Genomic DNA, 17,707 nt, shown 5'->3' with positions numbered 1-17,707 from the left:
CGATTCCTTGGTGTTTATCATTGTCTCTTGTCTTAAGACAAACTAGATCTCCATCCTGTAGATCTTTAATTTTTATTTCATCTTTTATATTTCTGCTGATTGAGTTTTTGGCTATCCTCAATTTTTATTGAGCTTGCTTATTGTCATTGTTCTCAAATTCCCTGCGTAGCGCCGTCTAGACCTTGTCTAGGCGCTAGACGGTTGGTCATCGCCCCAATTAATTTCTAGGCATTAGAACTTTCAGAAAGAGCGTCTAGACCTACTTATGCGCATGCATAAATCACGACTCTCGTTTAGACAAAAAATAGATAACTTTTATTTTGCATTTTATTTTGGCTTTTTATATTAGCACCTCATAAAATGTTGAATGCACCCCGCATTAAAATTTAATATTAAATAACTTATTTACCCCATGATGCAATGACAATTTTGACTTTATTAAGTTTTATAAAAAAAATAAAAATTTCTAAATACACCCCAAATCACTTTTAACGTGGTGAATGCCGAGCTCTTCGGGAGCTAGCCAACTTGGTAAAGTTCATACTTTGATCTTCGATAACTGGATCATCTATTCTTATACCGGACACTAATACTGGGTTAAACCTGTTGCTTATGAAGACGCTAATACTTGGCAACAGAGATGACATTGAAGAAATGTTAAATAGTAGCTCAGTTGTTCTTACAACCGTGCTCAAGCTCCTTGACAAGTATGATCTTTATGGGCAAGTGGCCTATCCTAAGCATCACAAGCAATTAGATGTACCTGACATATATCTTCTAGCTGCAAAAACAAAGGTACATACATACTGTATGATACATGCTTCAATTATGTCTTAAAAAATGAGCCCTGGTTGGCTTCACAAGGTCAGATGACCCTTCACAAGGTCATTTTCAACACTTAAATTTCTAAGAGTAGTAATTTAAGGGGATTTCTATTGAAGGGAGTTTTCATCAACCCAGCTCTCATGGAACCTTCACAATGAAGCCATTGCTGATGATTTGAAATCTTTCGGCAAATTAAATGTTTAAATGGTTAGATTCAGTCTCTAAAAATTAAAACTGAGTGTTATAAGATTTGAGAAATGTGGGATGTATAGAAAATATGAGGTGTATATACAAAAAATAAGGTGTATATTGAGAATGTGAGGTGTGGGGGTATTATGGGAAAATATGTGGGGTGTATTAAGATAATTTTTAAGTGAAAAAGCAAATGTGGGCTGTATTAAGTATGTGGAGTTTATTCAACAATTTGTGGAGTGTTAATATAATAAGCCTTTATTTTTTCAATAAATTATAAGAAACTCGTTGAATACTTGGATGATCACTCTTGTTTCCCATATTTTCAATATGTTTTAATACTTTTTAATTTATATCTCATTCTATTTTACAATTTATATATCTCAATACAATTATATATTTTATAACTATAAGTAAACATTTACTTATATTCTATACAATAAATTTAATTAAATTAAAAAACCGCCTAAGCCCCGCCGTTGAATTAGCGCTTAGCGTTTTTTGAGCCTTACTTATTGTAATTTGCATTAGGCACTCTTCATTCAGGGTCCCTCTGCCAAGAAACTAACAAATTAGCATCAAGTTGGCGCCTCTCTGTCACGAAACTATTTTTGGGTCAAAAAGATCCAATTGTTTTTTGTCTCCTTTCAGTTTACAATGATTAATCACCTGCATGAGTTTTTGTCAAATTTTCTGATGACTTTTTACCATTGCATTTTTTTAGAATGTTACTTACAAGCATAGTCATTTTTCAAATTAAATACAATTTTTATAATAAAATTTAGATGATAAAAAGAATGAATTGTTTGGGTGTACGGTTAAATAATTTTGTAACTCCTTATACGTAAAGACTCAAATTTTATAACAGGTTATTCAGGTGTCATTTAACGACATTTCATGTCGTACAATATAATTTCAACGTGTGTTTGCATGAGAGTTAGTTGGTGATAACACTTACAATAGGACTAATTGAGGTATTTTAACTTCAACGGTTAATTTTCACCAAAAATAAAAAATAAAAAAAAACTTCAACGGTTAATCAGGTGTCACTTAATGAGATTCCACATGATAAAATTGTTATAGCCTACATTTGTTTCCTCTTTTAAAAGGAGACAACTGGCGGGAAACCACGATTATCGACCATGTTCGGATCCAAAGGAAACTAGTTGGGAATTGCACCCTACCCATTGTCACGATTAAGCAGATTCACATCTTACGAAGTATCGAATCCAAGACCTTCCGTTTTTTCTTTCACAAAACTACTGTTCGCACTTTTCCACTCAACTACTTATCGTAGTTCATATTCGTATAACTTAACTATAATATCATTGTTTAAAATAGTCTAAATAGAAAAACAATACCTTTAAGAGTCGAACAAGATTTTAATTTTTAAGTACAACTTGTTTATTATATTTAAAAAGTTGGAAACGATTTCAAGCATTCTTGTGAAAGCAAAACCCAAAAATTAGGAAAAAGAAAATTCCGTACCATTTCCAAACCGTGTGCCTGGAAGTCAATGCCAAATGAGAGAATAGTCAATTCCAAACATTGCAACGAGAATTTATCATATATGGTCAAAATTTAGCCTCTAATTTCATAAATTTATTTTGTCCATCTCTCTCTTCATTTCTGTTGCAGTCACCACAGTTGACATGAAAACCTTGCATTTTATCTGGGTTTTACATGTACTTTTGTGTTTGGTAGCTGAGAAAATGTGAGGAAAGCCAAGACTTTTTTACTTTCTGATTTACCCATTGGAGAGAACGAGAAGAAAGATAGACTTTTGGATCTGTTTGTGGCCTCAGCTGGGTTCTTCAACCCAAAAGAATGGTGGGTTTCTCTTTTACAGTTGCTATGCTTCTGAAAAAAAAATGGAAATATCATATTTTGACCAATCCAAATACTTATATTACGTTGGTTTTAGTTTCGGTTCTGCAGAGGGATACTTCAAGGTTGAAATATAAGCAAAACCCAAGTGCAATTGGATTGCAAATTTGTAAGGTAATTATGCTGAAGCAAATTCTTCTTCTTCTTCTTCTTCTTCTTCTTCTGCAATTTCAATTTTGGTGCCTCCTAGATTGACTTTTTTTTTTTGAAAGTTGGTCAAAACTATAGATGTCTTCTGTTTTGTCTGTCTTATAATTGAGTGCAATGACAATTAGAAGGATAGTTGACTACACAATCACATTTCCTTGGCTGACAAATACTTTATTTCCAAATTCCAATCATGAAACCATGTTTCTAATTCTAGCCTCTACTAGTTGCTAATCTGCCATGTGCTGCATTGTAGCATTTGATTATCGAATTCCTATTTTAGGCCTAAAGTACTGAGGGATGCAGGAAGTTTCGTGTTAATGCGGAGTTTGGTCCATTTTCCTTGAATTACTTTAGTAGTTGGTCTAATTATTGATAATCGATTCAACTGAACGACTCAGGCTAGAGACCTGAACTTCTGATTGATCTTATAGGGCATAAGAGTCTATGGCATTACTCGGTGCAGTCCCAGACCTTACTGTGTCGGGGTATCTCTCTAGTGTTTCCCCTTAACTTCTGGCAGTTCAGATGGGTAGGATTTTTATTTTGTTTTGTCTTTTGATGCCTTAAGTAAGGAGCATTGAATGTTTCATAGAAAACTGGTGTAGGCTATAGTTAAAACTTATCATGTGGGACGGAGGATGTGCAAACTTCCTTTTACTGGTTATTTTTTTGAAGAGATTTCCTTTTTCGAAAAGTCCCTTCTGGATTTTTCCGATACGTAGGCTGTAAAAGCTATAAAGCAACTACTCAAAACTTTGCTACTGAAATTACAGTGAGTTTTGGTAAGCACGTGGCTAGCGCATATGCAAGCATCTTTAATCATAGTTCAGGCAATGATTGACAATGCTGCGGGTCATCTATACCAGTTGCTAGATAGTACATGTAGATTAAAGAAGTCACCTTGATTTGCAATTCGAGTTCATAAGTTTCACTTTTTTTTAGAGTTTCTTCTTATCTAAGCGAATAATGACTAATGCTTTCCTGATTGCTCATCTGTGTTCCTCCTAAATCTTACAGATCATGCAGTTGTAGTTATATCACAAAAAGTTTATGTTTACTTGTGTACTTTGACAGGGCAAGGATTTTGATTGATTGGTGATATTGGCCAACATAAAAAGCTGGTGATGTCTTGTTTCTCTTGCTTGTTTAAAAAGAAGGAAGCTTCCCTTGTTAAGCAGCCTGTTGAAATCGATGAAGGTAGACTGTGCATGTGTTTATTCTGTCGTTCAATTTATAGAGATTATGCACATACTTTCAGTGTCAGTATTAGTTACTTAGGCACAATGCCATCTGTCAAATTAGCTGCTCAGTGCAATTGTGAAATGAGTGGAGGACTTTTCTAGTTCATTCATGGATCTTCAAATGGGAGGAGCATTTTCTATGTTAAGTGCTTTAATTTCATTAGTGTTACTGATTTATGAACCTGTTTTAAGTCTGCGACTACTTAAAGCCCAAACTACCAAGTTGCTTCCATTCAGATAATCATTCTTTTTATGGTTGACCAGGCTTCTTTCAGAACTTGGAACCTGGCCTTTTTACGAAGTCAAATGGTCATGCTAAATCAGCTACTTATGTTTTACTTGATTTTGCTATTTATTACGTACTCAATATTTTTTTGGATGAAATCTTCTTTTGTTTACTTTGTTCAACTTACCTGCTGTTGAACTAAACACTGTTAGTAAGTCTTAGCTTTAACTTGAATTTGGTTGTCATCTTTTTGAACAAAAAGGGACCTAACTTCTTTGAGAGGTTTACCATTCTATCTTCATCTACCAAAAAGAGTCTAATAGATTCCTGTGGGTACAGTGGTTTCAGGCGTTTTGAATGTCAAACAGTACACTTACATGGAACTGCAAATTGCCACTGAGAACTTCAGTAAAGAAAATAAAATTGGTCAGGGAGGCTTTGGCTCCGTGTACAAGGTAATTGCTCCTAAAGTTATTTGCTTATGAGTTTTGAGGAATACTCGGTCTTGAGTATTTAATTGTGCTAAAGACTTTTTTGTTTACTTTTACCTCTACGGGCTAAGAAATTATTTCAAAATGTGTTTGATCAGGGAACACTAAGGGATGGCACTTTGGTGGCTATAAAAGTATTGTCAGCAGAGTCTAGTCAAGGGTCGAGGGAATTTTTGACAGAAATCGAGGTGATTGCAACCATTGAACACGATAGCCTAGTTAAGCTATATGGTTGCTGTGCAGAAGGAGATCACAGAATATTGGTTTATGGTTATCTCGAGAATAATAGCCTAGCACAAACACTTCTGGGTAAGCAATGTCACTTGTTCCTTATTTGAATGAATGATTTTGTATTGGTAAGGACCTAATCCTTCTGTACTTTATAGGTAGAGGCTACAGCGGTATCCAATTTACTTGGCCTACAAGGTGTAAAATTTGCATTGGTGTTGCAAGGGGGCTCGCTTATCTCCATGAGGAGGTTAGCCCTCATATTATTCACAGAGACATTAAAGCAAGCAATATTCTCCTTGATAAAGACCTCTCACCAAAAATTTCAGATTTTGGTCTTGCAAAGTTTATCGCACCGAACTTGACCCATCTTAGCACTCGTGTTGCTGGAACAACGTAAGTTTGCCATTTCCAGTGCTAGTCTCTTTCAGTAAGTTTATCCGAGAATATAACTAATTGATGTCCCGCCCATAAATTTTCACTTCTCTCTCCCCCTCTCTCTCTACGTTCTCTTTTTTACATTTATCAAATTACTTGTAATCATATTGACATGTTTGGTTCCCTGTTTGATTTCTGCAGAGGCTACTTGGCGCCTGAGTATGCGATACGAGGTCAAGTGACAAGGAAATCAGACATCTACAGTTTTGGCGTTTTACTGTTGGAAATTGTATGTGGGAGGTGTAACACAAACAGACATTTACCACCCAAAGAACAATATCTTCTTGCACTGGTATGGACCTTTCTGTAATATTGCATTCCATGACTGAATTGAAGCTTTTGGACTGGTTTATAACTTTTCCTTGTTCTATATACTAGAGTAACGCTAAATAAACGATAAAAGATTTATAACATTAACATGCGCGGGGTGATGAACCTTGATGAACCTGCCATACAAATTCTTGATCAAGTGAATGCTTGAAGTGCTAGTTTATAGGATGGGCATCAAATGCGTATTCCTTGCAACTTCGCATTTATTTTTAAACAGGGCTAATATTTTTCCTCTAAACTTCTGCTTTTCTTGTTTTAGATAGCTACATGCCCCAGCTAGTCATCATCTCTTGTTGGAACATGTATTGAATAATAACTTTGCAATTACTACTAGAATCTTGAGCAGACTAACCAAATCCAAGTTCCTGCTGCAGGCATGGGAACATCATCAGAAGGAGCAGCTGGTGGAGTTAGTAGACGCTTCATTGAATGGAAATTTTGACGTTGAGGAGGCTTGCAGATTCCTAAAGATTGGCCTTCTCTGCATTCAAGACATGCCCAAGCTCCGACCATCCATGTCTACCATTGTTCAAATGCTGACGGGTGCATTAGATGTGAATGAGGGGCAGATATCCAAACCAGGACTGCTTTCTGAATTTATGGAGCAAAGAGAATGCGACAGAGAAAAGGCCAAAGCAAAAAATCCATCTTACACGATATCCGCCTCAGGGAGGTTTATGAATTCATCATCTTCATCAGAAACCGCCACCACTTCATTTGCTACTATGACCTTCAATTCTATATATGACCGAAGCAATTAGGGCAGGCAGAATCCAGTTTTCGTATTCCCTCTGGTTTGGTCAGGCTGTAGGCATAATAATTCTTCTAGGTTGTCTAGGGAAACAAGTAAAAGAGCGACCTCAAGCCAACAAAGGCTCCCCGCTTTGCGAGGGTCGGAGTGAAACGTCTATCGTACACAACCTTACCCTTACTTTGCAAAGAAGCTGTTTCCACGAATGTCTTCCAAAGAACTAGCCATATCACTTTTCAGGTGTAAATGTTTATAGTCAATCAAATTTCAGTTTTTTTGGGTGTGTAAAGAAAGCTCGACTATATATACAATTCTTTCGTCCTTTTCTTCGAGTCCAGGTATTGTGTTGGCAGTGCCCCATTGTCGTCCCAAAACAGTTTCTTTCGAATTGTCGTATGCAAAATCCACATTATTTACTCATTTTTCAATGAATCATATGGATCGAAATGTGATCAAGAAATAAAAACTGGTTGTCAAATTAAACACGCGTCATCTTTTAACTGGGCTGTTCTAGCCTTCTGTCTTCTCCGGCAGCAGAAACATCCTCGCAAAAGCCTTCTCCCTCTCATGGCAGCATCTGTTTGTGCAAGAACTATTTTTCTGGATAATGTTTTGTTATGGATAATGTACTATCCATGAACATTGAAACGGGATCAAAAGTAGAACTTTCGGAGTGGACACGGTGTGAATCAACATGTTTCAAATGCATGCGAAAACTCGAAACATCAATCAAATCGAAACTGGATGTTATGGTTAATATTTGATGAAAGCTTTCGTGCGAAGACGATACAATAGTTTGATCATTCTAAAAGAATTATTCGAAAGAATATGAAAGAGAAACAGCACAAGTGATTGTTTATCTTTTGTGTAAGTATATATAGCTAGCTAGTTTCTATTTCTGCAGCATCTGCACCACAGAATGAGAAAGCAAAGCACTCTATAACCAATTACGAAACCCAGCATCACACCTAAATTGCTCCATTTCTGTGCTTCTTTCAAACCCTGCTGTCTCAAGAATCCGTCCCCGAAAAGATTGCATCCTTCTTTGTCAATCTGTTGAATGCATCTCCTTCCCTGCTCCCCTCCATACTCATTTATCATAAAGCACTCGAACGGGTACTTGAAAAGACTCAGGTAGTGCATGAATATCCAGTAGCGTGGAAGTCTGTCCTTCGAAATGAAGTAGCCCGAAAAGAGAAAGAAAGCTCCCATGAGCCCGGAAATCAAGGAACTCCCCATGATGAAGTTCGGCACGAGAGCACTGAAGCAGGCCACAACAGAATTGGACATCAGAAGAACCATCCAGACCACGAAAGAGAAGTAGAGGAATCCATCAATGTCCCTCCTCAATCCGACCAGCCAGTAAACCGGTGCTGTGAACAAAAAACAGACCATCAAAAGGAAGGGGAGAAAAATGAGGGTGTTTGCTATGACATAGGAGGAAACCCTATAGGCTCCCCTGGAAGTCTCACTCATTAGTATTCTTCGCTCTTGTAAGAAAATTGGTAGGCCTTCTGTGGTGGAAGACAGCAAGAAAGTGAGGCTGAAGGCGAAAAATCCAGTTTGTGTTTGCAGGGAAATGTTCCCTTTTTCCCTTCCAACGTTAAAGAAAATGCTTCCGAGTACGAATCCAGCTACCAAGGCTTGTATGACTCTTGTGACAAACAATTGCTTGGTTCTAAATATGTTGCTACAAAACCTTTGCCCTAGTATAACAACTTCCCGGGGACGAGAATTTGGGTAGACCAGAAGCTTCTTTTGCAAGTTATTGGAGCACACAAACCTTTGTTCTAGAGGCCTGAAACATTGGTTGTGCAAGGCTTCTGAAGTTTGTGTACCCTCCAAGCTCACGATAACATCAATGGCGAATTCGAGCAAGTTGACATGGTTGGGGATACGATGGCCAGCAAAATTGAGCCTTTGTTTGAGAAGATGTAGTGATCCATTGTGCATGACAGCTCCATTCGAAAGCAAAACAACGCGATCGAACATCTCTAGGATTCGAAAACCTGGTTGGTGAATGGTCAGAACGATAGTTTTACCCTGATTGAACACCATTGTTTTGAGCAATGAGACTACATGGAAAGCTGAGGCAGAATCCAACCCTGAAGTTGGTTCATCAATCAAAACCACAGCTGGATCATGAACTAAATCAACTCCAATCGAAACCCTGCGCCTTTCACCACCTGAAATCCCATTGTTTGATCCCCAACCGATTCTTGAACCCGCGACATGTTCCAGACCGAGCTCCTTCATCAGCTTCCTCACTTTATCTGCAGCCTCTTTTATCCCACCAGGAAGCCTCAACAGAGCACTGTACACGAGCGTTTCTTCAACTGTAAGTAACGGAAATAGGGCATCATCCTGTGTGACATAGCCCGACATTCTGCGGAAACTTTTCGTGTCCATAGGCTGATCATTCACCAGCACCTGACCACCCACTTTCGCTGGGGATATGTTCCCAGCAAGAATATCTAGCAGTGTGGTTTTTCCAGCCCCACTAGGGCCAACAATTGCAGTGATCTCTGCAGGCCTTGCTTCACAACTCACGTCCTTCAAGATGAACTTCGGAACAGTCCTCGAACTGTCACTGCAACACAGGTGCTTCATTTCATCAAATCGGGTCGATAGTTTGTAGCACAAGTTTCTGGTTTCAATTCTGTATGGTGTTATATGGCTGCCGGAAACCGGCATTTTCACGGGCAACTCCATATTGCGGTGAGGAGTGGAAGTGAGAGAGAAAATGAGATATTTGTGGGATAGTGTGTATGAAATAGAGGAGATGAGCTAACACACCAAACTGTGTGTTTTCTGTACAAGTTAGGGTACGTATAGGAGAAGCCAAAGCTTTGATATTTTCCCTATCTAGTTTTCTTGTTGGCAAACATAAATTTTGACGTAACTTTTCCATGTATTTGGAACACAGTCACATAACATTATTATTTCACTTAAATGATAACTAGTTGATTCGTTGTTCACTCTTATTACAACATATAAAATAATACATCACGTGACTTGTGTTTCAGGTACGCATATAAATTCCTCGTAACTTTTGCAGGAGGGTTTGATGAAAACCCTAAAGAAGAAAGTACTTGACTCCTTTTGGGTTGGGAAGTTCATTCAGGTGAGCAGAATATTGACTGTGTAGGGTTGGTGTTGGTTTCTTCACTATCTGCCCCACTCCAACTCATCACCATATCATGCCAGTTTGGTGGGAATTTTACTATATTTGACCAATTAGTCAATTAAATCTAATTGACGTTGAGTGTGCCAAACGCAGCCAAGCCCATCTTGATTATGGGCTTTAGCCCAAGTAAGAAATAAAAGGCTTACAGTTCGAAAGTGATTTTCACACGAAATTTTTAGCTCGTCACACATCTTTTTATTTATTTATAGTTATTGGATTAATCATGTCAAATGAAATCAATGGTCATAATTAAACAGAAGTATGTAAGAAGTTAAACATAATGATTAGGTGAAGACTAATATCACTTCAGTTAGAAAAATTTTAAATTGTTTTAAATGAAAATAGAATCACTTTTAGTTTAAGTGATTTCATAAGAAAGCACGTCAGAGGTGCTTCATTAGTATTTATGAAAGATATTTTTCTGAGAAAAAGATATCGCTTAAAGCCTTTAATAATGTTTTTAAATTACTAAATCACTTCTATAGAAAGTTAAAGAATCTCGAAGATTAACATGGAGCTAGATTGTACTTAAATATCGAGAAGTTTGTACTCTTGTAAAATTGCATGGTCATCCAACTGATTAGACTGTCATGCTCAAATTTTTTTCTTCGCACGAGTCACGTTTAGAAGATGAAAAACAGATATCACTTTACCGCAATGGTAGAAAGCAAACATGCCTATGCATCTCAGTGCGGTTTCGATCCCCATCGATATCTCTCCCTTACAACTAATAATTTAACTCCATAAAGTTGTCGTTTGTAAAGAAAAAAAAAAAGAAAAAAGAAAAACAAAATAAAATTTAAAGCACAAATAACTGAAAAAAAAGGAGAAGATAATTGGCATGCCATTTTGAGATATACTGATAAATTGAAAATCGGGGGGGGGGGGTATTTAGCATCACTCAGTCACTGCTATAAAACCTCCGCCAAAACCCTAACACCGCCGTTATCTCCCCCTCTCACTCTAGGGTTTATCAAAGCCCCAAACCCTCGTCGCGATCAACCATGGCGACCCATTTCTTCTCTCGCTCGATTCCCAAGTCCCAAGCCATGGCTTCATTTCTCTCTCGCTCCCTCTCCACCGCCACCTCCGCCACTTCCCTATCCACCGCCGCCCAATCTCGTTCTTCTTCGCTCTCTCTCCTCCACCGCCTCCGCCCTCTGGCCGGTGTCATGGCCTCCGCCGGCAGGCTCTCCCCTGCGATCGCCCGGTGCTTGTCGACCAGATCGACGACGTCGTCGCTCAGGGACCCGAACCCTAACTGGTCGAACCGGCCTCCCAAGGAGACGATCCTCCTCGATGGGTGTGACTTCGAGCACTGGTTGGTTGTCATGGAGGCCCCTCAGGGTGATATCACTAGGGATGAGATCATCAATAGCTACATCAAAACCCTGGCTACCGTTGTCGGAAGGTAACACCTGCTATTAATTTCTGTCTAAGTTAATCATTTTTCTTACTTTTAAAGTGTTTGGATTATGAGAAATCAGAATTGGAAATGGAGTTTTAGAATTTATATGTCTGTGTTTATTATAGTGTATTTGTTTCTTTAATTCATTTTCAATTTATATCTGTATTTGTTTTTTCAAAGTTGTAGCTTTTTAATTTTCTCTTTTTCACTCTTGATTACAGTAGAATTTTGGGTTAAGTTGATTTGTATTGCACCAGGAAACTTTTGTTTGAGAAATTACAAGAGGTTGTTTCTCTATTGGGGGAGGGTTGTATGCACATGCTACTCTCTGGCGTTTATCTTGTTGTAGGATATTAGTTTATTTGTGTTATACACCGACTCGATTCTGGTGTATAACATAATATATGAACATTTTCTTGATACCGTGCGCTGTAAAAGTTAATGGCTTTCTGTTCTATGCAGCTGTTTTGTTATGGTCTGAATTTGGGATCACTATAGCTGTAGTAAGATAGGAAATGATTTTGTAATTGCAATTGGCCTTTATATAATTTTTGTAGGGTTTTTTACTTTATTTTTTTTATATCACATAAATGTGTGTGTTTAGCTAAATTTCTTTTGTTTCTGTATATTTCAGCCAAAATTTGGAGGTGCAATTCTTAATGTTGGGTTTTATGTTTTGAAGCTCTAACAAAAGCAAAACTCATTAACCTTTTTTGTAGGCTTTTGATATTCAAAATCTAAACTATAACCCCACTTTGTGGCAGGGTCTTAATGATCTCTTAAATAGTATGGTCTTAATCATGTTTCTTATAGCATGGTCTTGATCACTTTTTTTTTTTACAGACTAAAGTTTTTGTAAGATTCATGGCTTTCGCATTTCAAAAAGCACATAGGATTGTACTGTATTCCTATTGTTTGTGTTTCGTATGATTTATATTTTGTAATGAAGATTTATATAACCAAGTTTGGATTGCTTGTACGCATTCGGCTGAACTGCAGTGAGGAAGAAGCAAGAATGAAGATCTACTCAGTTTCAACTAGGTGCTATTATGCGTTTGGGGCACTTGTATCTGAAGAGGTTTCACTCAAAATCAAAGGTGATTCTGCTTCTAAGTTAGGAATTTATTATTTTCTTGTGTCTGGGTTCTCATATTTATACATGTGTGTGTATTTGTAAAATTCTTGTTGCAGAGTTGCCTGGAGTCCGTTGGGTACTTCCTGATTCCTACTTGGATGTTAAGAACAAAGATTATGGAGGTACGGATATGCTTGTTTCTTCAAGTTGAATTTCAAAGAAAACAAATTATTTATAGCAATCGATTCATTTAAGTCATAAGTCCCATTCCGTAATAGCTCTGGCAGTCTGATGATATTTTGATTTTAAATTTATTTCTTTATTTTTTCTGACAAAGGATAGTTTGAGGCTCTAGAATGTTACAGATGAAAGTTATTAGGCAGTTGATGTTGTAGCAGTGCTAGTGGTGTGTTGAACCGGTGAAATATAAAAACCCCTTTTGAAGGCTTTCTGCAACCCTAGTGAATAGTGTACAGAGTTTTCATGTAAAATATCATAATTTTGAACTAACCAGTTTCGTGTGTCGATTGCATCCGAAAAAATGATCCATGGTAATTTTCATTTCAAAATTTCTGTACTCCCAAGAATTGTGGTCCAGGTACCGAGAGTTATAGTAATATTAAACAGCGTGTGTTTTTTCTACATTGTATAGCCTTTTCTATATTGTTTTCAACTAAGTTAACCAGGAAAATTCTATTATTCATGATTTGTTTGCTTTCTTGTTTGTTTTGGCAGGTGAACCTTTTATTAATGGCCAAGCAGTGCCATATGATCCCAAGTACCATGAGGAATGGATAAGAAACAATAGTCGAGCAAATGAGAGAAACAGGCGTAATGACAGACCTCGTAACTTTGACAGATCTAGGAACTTTGAAAGGAGAAGGGAAAATATGCAGAATCGTGATTTTCAGAATACGGGTCCATCTCCTATGCCTAATCAAGCTGGGCCAAATTCGGGACCTGGACCTGCCAACATGGGTCCTCCACCCCCCAACAGGGGTCCAATGTCTCCCAACATGGGTCCTCCACCCCCCAACAGGGCTCCAATGCAGCCTCCCAACATGGGTCCTCCACCCCCGAACAGGGCTCCAATGCCGCCTCCCAACATGGGTCCACCAAACAACTACAATAATCCCCAGCCAAGCAACAACTGGAATTCTGGGCCACCGAACAGCTATAATCAGGCGCCTCCCAACAGCTACAATCAGATGCCGCCCAACAACTACAATCAGATGCCTCCCAATAACCTGGGAGGGGTGCCACCAAACAACATGGCTCCACCTTCTAATGCAGGATGGAATGATCCTGGACAATACCAGAATAACTACACGCCAGACAGGGATGCTGGAGTCAATCCTGGTCCAAACCGTTACTAAGCTTGAGGCTAGTTGCGGTATGATGAGTCTTGTAGGCATGTTGTAGATAAACGAGGAGGTTGCTCGAGATGGGCTGTAGGTTTCAATGTTTCTGGTCTTGAATGATATTTCCTTTGGCATATTGCTGTGGTCGGAACCTGGTTGCCTTTTATCCGAATATGATTACACTTTCAAGGTCATATCTTATGCGATTAGTCGTGTCTTTACTTTGGTGCGCAGCATGAATTCTTTCAGGTAGTGCACATATTGACAGAAAGCAGACTGCATGGGGATCCTTGTTAAATGGAACATGTTAATTTGCAGTCCTCTGTGAAGATTATGTGTTGCTATTCTTTCCTAGATTGTTTTTGCATGCTATGCTCTCACATTGGTTTTTGCATATTTTGGTGATGATGTTATTTTGCTAGAAAACTGTCATGTTACGTTGTCAATTTGGTAACCCGATTCTCAGTTTGGTCCCTGAATCAAATTTTTTACTTCTTTTGGCTATGTTTGGGGTGAGGGATTTCCAAGTCTCAAGGAATCGAGACCAAGTTAGGGGGGATTGGAAATGTGGGAGGGATATGAGAGGGATTTGCAAATTACGATTTACGAGTCATTTACAAAGCAATAACTTCAACAGCATACGGACGTTTATTATAAAATAAAATACATAACAGAGGTTTATTTTCGAAACCCTCAAATGCAACCGAGAAAAAACAAATAACTCTATTTACCTATTCATGCGCACTGCTAACATGACATAGAGCCTATCTTGTACATTGTCTGTGAACTGAAAGTATGCATATCTCCATGTCTTCTTTATGATCAAAGAACCACATACTCCCCAGAATCCGAAAATAAACCCGAACGCAGCGAAAATATAGAACCACGGTAGTTGATGCCCATCGTCCTCATCATCTCGGTTATTCTTATCATGCGCATCAATGCGACACTCGTTTGGAAGCGGTGCACCGCAAAGTTTTGGATTCCCCTCAAATGCAGAAGCTTCAAAGCTTTGGAGCTGAGTGCTTGTTGGGATTGGACCTTCGAGATTATTGTACGAGACATCAAAGCTCTTCAAGAAATTAAGGCTCGCCATAGACGATGGGATTTTTCCGGACAAGTGATTCTTGGAGAGATCCAAAACTTCTAGCTTCTTAAGGTTAGAAATTTGGTCTGGAATGTTGCCTAAGAAGTTGTTGTCGTCTAGATACAACTCTTGGAGAAGCTGCAGTTGGCCGATATCAGACGGTATATTACCGGTAATGTTGTTGGAAGAAAGATCTATCAATGCAGGAAAGTTAGACAACCTGCGGGGGAAGCCATAGCCCGTGCAGTTACTGTAGATTGGCAATTCGAGTTCATAATCGTCTTCTTGAGCTGCAACAGGTTGATGTACCAACGCCGGTACTCTACAAAGTTCTTTTGGAAATTCACCTGAAATAAGGTTTATTGACAAGCTTATCTGAACAAGTCTTGGTAGATCAGTCCCCAACCAGCTAGGAATTGTCCCTGCGATTTTGTTACCTGCCAGACTCAAGATCTCTAGATTCTTTAGCTTTGCTAACCATGCAGGTAGTTGACCGGTGAGATCACAATACGACAAGCTCAAAAATCGAAGATTTTGAAATCCATCAAAACCAACCATGTCATCGTCAGATGGCATTTCTTCACCGTTAAAGGCACCCGTAAGGAAGAGTGCTCGAAGACTTTTGCAATGCATCAGTATCTTCATTGCTCCCATGACATTTTCCAATCGGATGTAACTAAGAGAGAGTAAGGACAGGGAGTTTAACGAAAGAATCTCAGGTTGTATTTGTCCCTCTAGATTGTTCCAAGCTAATCGAATTGCTTTCAGGGATCTACATGAGTAAAGGCTTGTTGGCAACTTACCAGTGAAGTTGTTCCTATACAAGTCAAGTTTAGTAAGTTGAACAAGTTTGGAGAAATTAAGCTTGGTAATGTCTCCTTCCAAGTTATTTCGTCCCAAACGTAGTTCTACAAGGCTGGTGCAATTCATCAAAGATTGGGGCAACGGACCTTGTAGGTTGTTGTACTCGAGCTGTACAATTTTTAGCCTGGAGAGCTTCCCCAAATGGAGAGGGAGCACTGCGCTTAGTTGATTGAAGGAGAGGTCAAGGATTGCGAGGTTGGTGAGGTTGACAATTCTATCACTTATGCCTCCATATAGAGAATTCAGAGGTACTGCAACCTCTTTGAGTTTGGTGGCATTATAGATATCTTCTGGAAGTGGCCCTGAGAGATTATTGTGACCAGCACGAAAAATTTGCAGTTCGGAACACCTCCCAAAACCACGGTAAATGTTGCCACTGAATTGGTTTGAGGAAAAATCCAACACTTTAACCAAGGGGTTAGAATGGAGACATACAGAGGATGGGATGTTGCTGGAGAAGGCATTGTTGCTAACGTTGAAACTTGTCAATTTCCAAGCATGCATGAAGAACGAAGATGGAATTGGACCATGGAAGCGATTGCTTGACAAATCGAGTGTCCGGATGTTGTTGGATGTTAGAGACAAAGGTAGCTCTCCAGAAAGAAGGTTATAGCTCAAATCAAGAATCTCAAGAGAATTCAAGGACTCAAAGAGTTTATTTTCAAGTGAACCCTGAAGTGAATTGTGGGTGAGATTCAAGTGGGTGAGATGCGTGAGGTTTCCAAGTGAGGATGACGAGGTAAAAATAACTCTGTCGAGCCCCTTCGAGGATAAGAGCAAATGGGTGACCCAACCTTCCGGATTACAAGTGATGCCTTCCCAACTACAGCAGTTAAAGGAAGTCCAATTTAAAGGAGGAGACGATAGAGTGAGATTAAAGGACAAGAGAGCGCTACGTTCATTTTGGTTGCATGCGTGGATATTTGGAGATATAATGGACGTGAATAAGAGGATTATGAGAAAGAAGCCATGAGCCATTGTGTTTGAAGGCTTGCTGCAGCTCAATGCTTTTTGTCTTCCTATATATAGCAGGATCTTGAGTCTCAACATTTAAAAAATTATGCTTGATTAGATAGAAAAGCAACTTTTGCCTCATTAGAAATCATTACCACACATTAAAAGTCGAGGGGTCCTCCAAGATCCCGACTGAGAATTTGGTAAACAAGCATAACCACACAATGCAATATTTCCAACCCCTTCAAGAAGTCGAATAGATATTTTCCACTAAAGAACCCACAAACGACAACCTTCGCTCGTTGGATCTATCAAAGAAAATTCAAGGTGGGGCAGATGATAACAACAAAGATAATAAGCCCAATTTGGCCCCAAGTATATGGAAAACCTTCGCTTGTTGGATCTACCAAAGAAAATTCAAGGTGGGGCAGATGATAACAACAAAGATAATAAGCCCAATTTGGCCCCAAGTACATGGAAACATTAAAAAAAAATGCAAGTGTTTTTTTCTAAAAAGCACTTCAGTTGCTTCAAGTGCTTCATTCTATGAGCATTTCAAGTAGTTTCTATTATTTTATTATAAAACTCACAAAATTATTGTCAATTTTTTCCCAACGTCGTTAAAATTCTTTTGGCGATCTTAAAACACTTTTAGTTACTTTAAAAGTACAGTCAAACATGTCTAAATTAAGAATAGAGTAGTGAGTGTTCTTTCTTCTTTATCTCAAAACTTAAAACACGTATTTGACCTAGCAAAATGACATTATATGGCTAAAACGCTCATAGTCATAGAGAAGCAGTAACTGTCACTCATATGCCACCCACAAACGATGACCTTCGCTCGTTGGATCTACCAAAGAAAATTCAAGGTGGGGTAGATGATAACAACAAAGATAATAAGCCTAATTAGGCCCCAAGTACATGGAAACATTTCAAAAAAATTGCAAGTGTGTTTTTTCTAAAAAGCACTTCAGCTGCTTCAAGTGCTTCATTGTATAAGCATTTCAAGTAG

The 17,707-nt window shown here is 38.5% G+C and overlaps 4 protein-coding genes across 9 annotated transcripts in view; 2 read left to right on the top strand and 2 right to left on the bottom strand.

The window, feature by feature from the left end:
- Positions 1-2,600: 2,600 nt before the first annotated feature.
- On the top strand, positions 2,601-7,091 carry LOC126617274 (cold-responsive protein kinase 1-like). Of its 2 annotated transcripts, none has more exons than XM_050285298.1 (8): positions 2,601-2,847; positions 2,942-3,018; positions 4,129-4,251; positions 4,861-4,976; positions 5,111-5,321; positions 5,399-5,636; positions 5,820-5,970; positions 6,383-7,091. In XM_050285298.1, the coding sequence occupies exons 3-8, from the start codon at positions 4,179-4,181 to the stop codon at positions 6,767-6,769; spliced, it is 1,176 nt and encodes a 391-aa protein (XP_050141255.1). In that variant the 5' UTR covers positions 2,601-2,847; positions 2,942-3,018; positions 4,129-4,178; the 3' UTR covers positions 6,770-7,091. The 2 variants fall into 2 exon arrangements, with proteins under 2 accessions (XP_050141255.1, XP_050141256.1); XM_050285299.1 differs by having other exon boundaries at positions 2,609-2,847; positions 2,956-3,018.
- Positions 7,092-7,490: 399 nt separating this feature from the next.
- LOC126614741 (ABC transporter G family member 10-like) lies at positions 7,491-9,512 on the bottom strand. Of its 2 annotated transcripts, XM_050282395.1 has the most exons (2): positions 8,232-9,512; positions 7,491-8,132 (listed from the first exon to the last, which is right to left on the bottom strand). In XM_050282395.1, exons 1-2 carry the CDS (start codon positions 9,469-9,471, stop codon positions 7,645-7,647), a joined length of 1,728 nt encoding a protein of 575 aa, XP_050138352.1. In that variant the 5' UTR covers positions 9,472-9,512; the 3' UTR covers positions 7,491-7,644. The 2 variants fall into 2 exon arrangements, with proteins under 2 accessions (XP_050138352.1, XP_050138351.1); XM_050282394.1 differs by having other exon boundaries at positions 7,491-9,512.
- A 1,298-nt stretch (positions 9,513-10,810) lies between these two features.
- Positions 10,811-17,707, top strand: part of LOC126614362 (multiple organellar RNA editing factor 8, chloroplastic/mitochondrial-like) — a 42,826-nt gene continuing 35,929 nt past the window's right edge. For 2 of the 4 annotated variants that reach the window (XR_007620352.1, XR_007620353.1), the window contains exons 1-4: positions 10,811-11,357; positions 12,354-12,451; positions 12,546-12,611; positions 13,289-13,942. Coding sequence is in view for 2 of the 4 variants with exons in the window: in XM_050281980.1 (XP_050137937.1) it covers positions 10,951-11,357; positions 12,354-12,451; positions 12,546-12,611; positions 13,165-13,805 (1,212 nt within the window). In the remaining 2 variants the exon portion in view is untranslated. Of the gene's footprint in view, positions 11,358-12,353; positions 12,452-12,545; positions 12,612-13,164; positions 14,145-17,707 lie in introns of those variants that run through there. The other 2 variants (XM_050281981.1, XM_050281980.1) reach the window with 2 other exon arrangements.
- LOC126617167 (receptor-like protein 2) lies at positions 14,518-16,751 on the bottom strand. Its single transcript, XM_050285208.1, has one exon. It carries the CDS (start codon positions 16,717-16,719, stop codon positions 14,518-14,520), a length of 2,202 nt encoding a protein of 733 aa, XP_050141165.1. The 5' UTR covers positions 16,720-16,751.

The sequence above is a fragment of the Malus sylvestris genome, chromosome 3, assembly GCF_916048215.2.
Source record: "Malus sylvestris chromosome 3, drMalSylv7.2, whole genome shotgun sequence".
NCBI lineage: Eukaryota > Viridiplantae > Streptophyta > Magnoliopsida > Rosales > Rosaceae > Malus > Malus sylvestris.
This window is presented reverse-complemented; position numbering and strand designations above follow the sequence as displayed.